The sequence below is a fragment of the Erinaceus europaeus genome, chromosome 10 (assembly GCF_950295315.1).
Source record: "Erinaceus europaeus chromosome 10, mEriEur2.1, whole genome shotgun sequence".
Classification (NCBI taxonomy): Eukaryota; Metazoa; Chordata; class Mammalia; order Eulipotyphla; family Erinaceidae; genus Erinaceus; species Erinaceus europaeus.
This window is the reverse complement of record NC_080171.1, coordinates 79,499,293-79,505,701: the sequence shown is the minus strand read 5'-3', so window position 1 is coordinate 79,505,701 and position 6,409 is coordinate 79,499,293. Positions and strand designations below refer to the sequence as shown.

The 6,409-nt window shown below is 50.9% G+C and overlaps 1 protein-coding gene across 1 annotated transcript; it reads right to left on the bottom strand.

The window, feature by feature from the left end:
- Positions 1–4,714: 4,714 nt before the first annotated feature.
- Positions 4,715–6,072, bottom strand: ACTRT2 (actin related protein T2). The gene has a single exon (XM_007529507.2). The coding sequence runs from the start codon at positions 5,929–5,931 to the stop codon at positions 4,798–4,800; it is 1,134 nt and encodes a 377-aa protein (XP_007529569.1). The 5' UTR covers positions 5,932–6,072; the 3' UTR covers positions 4,715–4,797.
- Between the last annotated feature and the right edge of the window lie 337 nt (positions 6,073–6,409).

Here is a 6,409-nt window from a genome sequence, read left to right as displayed (position 1 = left end):
GGCTGACTGGGCAGATGAACCCCCTGGGAAGAAGCCCAAGGGCCACTCTGAGTAGAGCTGGCGGGTGGCCAGGGGAGGCCTCTTCCCTCACTAGGGCTGCCTTTTAGAGTCCTCTTTGGTACTGCCAGCACCATGGCTTCCAGTCACCAGCCAACATGGAAGGGGGCGACCTCAGGGCAGTCACATGCCAATCACATGCCAGCTACCAAGGCATGAATATATCCCTTCAGCCGCTGCCACCAGCAGGCAGGGCAAGGGCAGGCAAGGTTGACTGTGAGGAATGAGCCAACCTGGTCTCCCCAGTCTGATAATGCAAAGGCTGGCTCGTGTTTCCTGCCTGGAGTTAGGCCCAGTAACAATAAGCACACTGTTCCCAGGACTGGGCCTTGTGCAAGGATTACACGAACTGGGGGACACCAGGGAGTGAGGTTGGAGGGACCTTCAAGGTGGCCAGAGTTCTTTGTAGCAAAAAGGAGACCAGAGGCAGCTCTGGCTGTTGTACAGACCGAAAGACAGCTGTGGGTCCTTTGTGGTCACCCTGCAGGGACAGAGCAGGTTCCTCCAGACCCTACCAGAGATGCAAGAGTCACAGTATTGCAGCCAGAGACTCTCTCACCACCACCACACCCCAAAGGTTCTAGAACAGTGTAAGAAGACACTGGCCTGACCTGTTCCCTCTCCTCAGTATCAGGGACCCTTTCTGGATCCTCACTGGGATCATGCTGAGCCTGGCATAGTGCCTGTCCCTGTCTGTCTTCTTGTTGTAGCGGTCAGGTGTCTGGCTGCACCGCAGAGAAGAGAGTGGACGTCCGGAGCAAAGGGGTACACAAATCTTTATTATAGGATGGGGGGGTGGCTCAGGCCACGTGGAGTCCGCCGACAATGGCCGTCCCCACTACCTGACCACGGGGCGAGAGAAGGGAGCGAGATCTGAGAGAGGGGGAGCTGAGAGGCCGGGGGGGGGGGGGGGTGAGGGGGCTTTTTATTGGGCGATAACCAGGGGTGACATGTGGGGCCAGGATTGGTTGAAGAAGGCACTGCTAGGATTTCGCTGGGCGTGGTAAAACCTGGGGGCAGAGACTGCATCAGAATAATTCCTCAGCAACATCTTCTAAGGACCTTTTGCCACTTGCCTGATACCTGGGGCCAGGGTAGGTCAGGCCTACACACACCATCACTTTCCTGTGTTGGCCATTCATCACAGGAAGATACTGAAGCCTGGCCAGGCAGAGTGGCTGAGTCTGGACCCTCAGTCCTGCCACCTAGACCCCACTATCACCTCACTGAAGCTCCAAACTCTGGGCAGCACCACAATGCTCCCTGTGAGGCCCTGGGAGACAGGCGGGGAGGTGTGAACAGATCTGGCAAGATGAGGGGAGCAGGGCCCCCATATCTTACAAGTAGGGAATCAGACTTGGGATGGCCCCTGGACCTCCTAGTAGGCAGTATGGAGTGCCCAAAGCCAGAGGATGGCTCCTCCAGCCCTTCCAGGACTGAGCCCATCCCACCATAAGCCTGATCGTGTTAGACATCTCCCTGCTTCTGGGTATCATTTTCACTGCCTGATAAGACTCTGTCCTGCCCCCTTCTCAAAGAGGCCAGCAGTAAATGTCAGTCAATCTGTCCAAAGCACTGCTGGGAACTGCCATGGGAACCTACAGAGCTGCTTTCCTCCATACACAGAAGCTTCCCAAGGACACAAGAATAATGGTGACCATCATGATGGCCATCAACAACAGCCTCATTGCCACCATCACCACTGCCATCATTATCACCACCATCTTCTCCATAACCATTAGCAGTTACCCTCATCACCATCATCACCACCATCACTGTCATCATCATCACCCTCATCATCATCACCATCATCATCACTATCTTCATCACAATCACCATGACCATCACTGTCACCATCAACAGTTGCCCTCATCACCAATATCACCATCATCTTCTTCATCACCATTGCAGCGACCCTCATCACCATCTTCACCATTACCATCATCATCATTGTCACCATCTTCACTATCTCCACCACCAAGATCACCATCATCTCCATCATGTCCAACAACAGTTACCTTCATCACCATCTTCACCATTACTGTCACCATCACCACCATCACTGTCACCATCATTATTGTCTTTGAGACAGCTACCACCAGCATTACCACCCCAGCAACATCAAGGGCAGAAACTCATAAGACAGACAGACTAGCTTAAATAGAAAAAAAGCTCATCAGAAGTAGGTGATAGCACACTCTGTTGAGCACATACATTACATTGTGCAAGGACCAGGTTCAAGCCCCCAGTTCCCACTGCCAGGGGAGAGCCTCACAAAGTGATACAAATCTCTCTCTCTCCCCTCTCCCTCTCTCTCTCCCTCTCCCTGTCTCCTCCTCCCTCTCAATTTCTCTTTCCTATCAAATAAAAAATGATGTTTTTTAAAAGCTCAGCTTTCATTATTATTCTTTCAATTTTATTAGTTATTTAATGATTAACAAGATTGTAAGATAACAGGGGTACAATTCCAACCACCAGAATTCCATGCCCCATCCCCTCCATTGAAAGGTTCCCTTTTATTTCTTCCTTCATTTATTTCTTTCTTCCTTCCTCTTTCTTTCTTTTTCTTTATTTATTCCTTTTATTGCCCCTGTTGTTTTTTATTATTGTTGGTGGTGGTGGTGTCGTTATTGTTAGATAGGACAGAGAGAAATGGAGAGAGGAGGGAAAGACAGAAAGGGGAAGAGAAAGACACCTGCAGACCTGCTTCACCACTTGTGAATTGACTCCCCTGCAGATGGGGAGCCGGGGGCTCGAACCAGGATCCTTACACTGGTCCTTGTGCTTTGCGCCACCTGCACTTAACCCACTACGCTACTGCCTGACTCCCTCTTTCTTTCTTTTTCTTCCTTTCTTTTTTCCTTCCTTCCTTCCTTTTTTTCTTTCTTTCTTTATTGGGGGGGGGGTTAATGGTGTACAGTCAACCGAAACAGTGCTTTGGTTTACAGTCAACAAACTATTAGAGTAGTTTGTACATGTATACATTTCTCAGTTTTCCACATAACAATTCAAACCACACTAGGTCCTCCTCTGCAATCATGTTCCAGGACCTTAACTCTCCCCCCACCCCACACCACCACCCCAGAGTCTTTTATTTTGGTGCAATACACCAACTCCTGTCCAAGTTCTGCTTTGTGTTTTTCAACTTTTTGTTATTTTATTTTATAATTATTGATAAGATTGTGGGATTAGAGGGATACAATTTATACACTTTTCACCACCTGAGAGCCATATCCCATCCCCTCCATTGGAAGTTTCCCTATTCTTTATTCTTCTGAGAGTATGGACCAAAGATCTTTTGAGAATAGGACTAGAAAGCTAGATTAGAGCAGAGTGTAGCTCCCAAATATGATAAAAGTATATAGATACCATTAACTCCATCTATCTGACCTATGGCTCTTATATATTCATATTTGACACAGAAGCCTTTGTAATCTCTGAGTCCCTGTCAGTCTGAGCTCACAGTCCATGGTCACAGCTAGGATCATTCTAGGCTGCATTCATTTTAGGACCAGTCTTCTTCAAGTGGCAGAGTAGGCTGGCCCAACCTCTCTTATTAAAATAATTTTTAAAGATTAAATATAGTCCAGAATCTCAAGATATTCCAAATATTGTATGCAGAAGAAAATCATTCACCCCAGGAATCAGGTGGTGGCACACCCAGTAGAGAATGTAAGTCATCAGGAACAAAGCCCCAGGTTCAAGCACCTGGTCCCCTTGCAGACCTCTTGGTCTACAAGAGGGGAGTTTCATGGTCCATGAAGCAGGGCTGCAGATCTTTCTTTTTCTAGCCCCTTTCCCCCTTAATTGGAGCTATCCATCTCCACAGTGAAAGAAGCTTCAGTGCTGTGGTTTCTTTCACTCTCTTTGCCTCTTTGTTTCACTCTGTCAAAGAAAAAGGAAAAAGTCAGCCTCAAGTGGTAAAGATCTTCCCCGTTCAGTCCCCTTTCTTTCCTTTACCTCTCATTTTCTCCTTCCCTATCAACCCACAGTGTTCCACTCTTGTTTTCTCCTCCTTTTTTACACACATGCAAAAATGTGTGTAGACAGTTCAGGAAAACTGCCTTTTTTTTCTAAGCAAGAAAAATAAGTCAACAGGAGGATTCATTTTGCAGACTTCTCTGTACTTTCCATTTCCATCCCCCTATTTGAGGGAACAATCTACCAAATCAGCATGTAATATTTCTCTTTGTGGGTAATTTCTTCAATTATCACTTAATTAGTGTCTGTTCACTTTGTTTCCAGCATTTTCACCCCAATCAATAATGTCAGAAAATCTTTGAAATAAGCAAAACAGCAGGATGATCAAACAGAGGTGGTAATCTTGAACATCCCCTGAAGTCAGTCACTCGGGCAGGGGTCCTCAAAAGACAGCTGCAGTAGCCTACCCCACCTGCCTGGCTACCCCACCCTAAAGCAGGTGGGAGCTTTGGTGTGCTACGAACCCCAGCATAAAATTCATATTCCCAGGCCCCAGAGAATCCTGAGACTCAGCCCCCACTGTCAGTGCAAACTCCAAAGCAGGTGGACACGTTCCCCAAGTTCTATTGCCCAGGAGAAAGGGAGGGTCTGGACTGCCTTAGCCCAAAAGACTCCCCAGCACAGTCAGAAACAGCTCCCTTGGGCCCTGAGACCAAGCCACTTCATAGCCAGAGCCTCCACCATTTTGTGTTTTATTGACTGTTCCATCCAAGCCACAGCAAGTGGGGGCTCCCTCCCCAGGGTCAGGGTGGGGAGCCTTCAGAAGCACCTTCTCTGTACCACAGAGGTGCCAAACTCCCTGAAATCGGCTGCTGTGACCCACATCTGCTTGAAGCTGCTGAGCGAGGTGACGATGGAGGCACCGATCCAGGTGGAGAACCACCTATCAGGTGGTGCTGTGATCTTGATGGGGGTGCCCTTGACAGCCAGCTGCTCCAGCTCCCTCAGCAGCCGGTCATCCAAGCCCTGGAACAGCGAGGTGCCCCCTGACAGCACTATCTCGCCATACAGCGTCTTCTGAATGTCGGCATCGCACTTAGTGATGCTGCAGGCTACCATCCTAGCCAGGCCTGGGCCCTGGACGCCCAGCTGCTCAGGTGAGAACAAGGTCTCGGGCGCCTGGAACAGCTGGTCCCCGATGCGCATGGTGCTCCCATCAGGCAGCCTGTACTCTCGCAGCACCTCCTCCGCCTGGCGCAACAGCTCCTGCTCAGGCTCCAGTGCCACGTAGCACAGCTTCTCCTTGATGTCATCCAGCAATGTCCTGTCCAGCGTACATGGGAAGGTGCGACCGCCAGCCAGGAGCAGCCGGCTGAGGTGCTCCGTGATGTCTCTGCCTGCCACGGCCAGCTTGCTGACAGCATGCGGCAGTGAGTAGCCCTCGAAAATGGGGACAGTGCAGGTGATGCCATGGCCGCTGTCCACCACTAGCCCTGTGACACAAGCCGAGGCATACAAGGCCAGCACTGCCTGGTCTGACAGGTAAAAGGCTGGCACACTGAAGCCCTCGAACATGACCTCGGCCGTCTTCTCCCGGGCTTCGCGGGGGTTGAGTGATGGCTCAGTCATGAGCACAGGCTGCTCGCCAGACTTCACACCCAGCTCCCACTCAAATAGATGTTTCCACAGTCTCTCCACATCATCCCAGCTGGTGACCAGACCCCGATCGATGGGCCACTGCAGGCTCAGCACGTCAGCCTTGTGTAGCGCCTCCTCACCCACGAAGTACTTCTTCTGGTTGGCCCCAGCTGCTGCCATCTTGAGCTTGGGGTGCCCCACCACGGAGCTGATGACATGGCGGGGTCCAATCTCCCCCGACAGCCCTGCTTTGCACAACCCGGAACCATTGTCAAAGATCACAGCTGGACAGTCGAGCACATGCTGGCTAAACATCCTCCTGCACACTCCACCACACCTGCACTTGCCTCAGGACGGCCAGGTCTCCAGGAGCTCTGTGACACGGAACAGCCCGGAAGCTTGAGGAGCTCCAGCTTCCACAGCTCTAGGGGAGTCTCCACAGGGCTAGCACCTGGGGCCCCCAGGACCCTCCATCCTCAACCGTAAACCTGTTCTCACTGCAGGCATCCTAGGACCCAGGCCTGCTCAGGGTGGCAGGCCCACGGGTAACAATAACACCACTGAGGAAACAAAGGTTCCCTGCCACTGGCCAGAATGGCAAGGCCACCTCAGAGTAGGGCCCTGGGCTCCTAAGCTGCTAATCAAGGGGTGACAAAGACAGTTTCCTTTGCTAAGAAGGGGTAATCCCAGAAGCCTTCTGTCCAGCAGACACAAACATACATTATTTCTTTGAGGGTAGACTCCTCCAGGAAGCCCTTGGGGGCTTCTCTTCCCTTTGGTCCCAAATGTCAGG

What these genes read in the sequence shown, in the direction of transcription:
- ACTRT2 (XM_007529507.2), bottom strand. Translation starts at nt 5,931, where the DNA reads ATGTTTAGCCAGCATGTGCTCGACTGTCCAGCTGTGATCTTTGACAAT.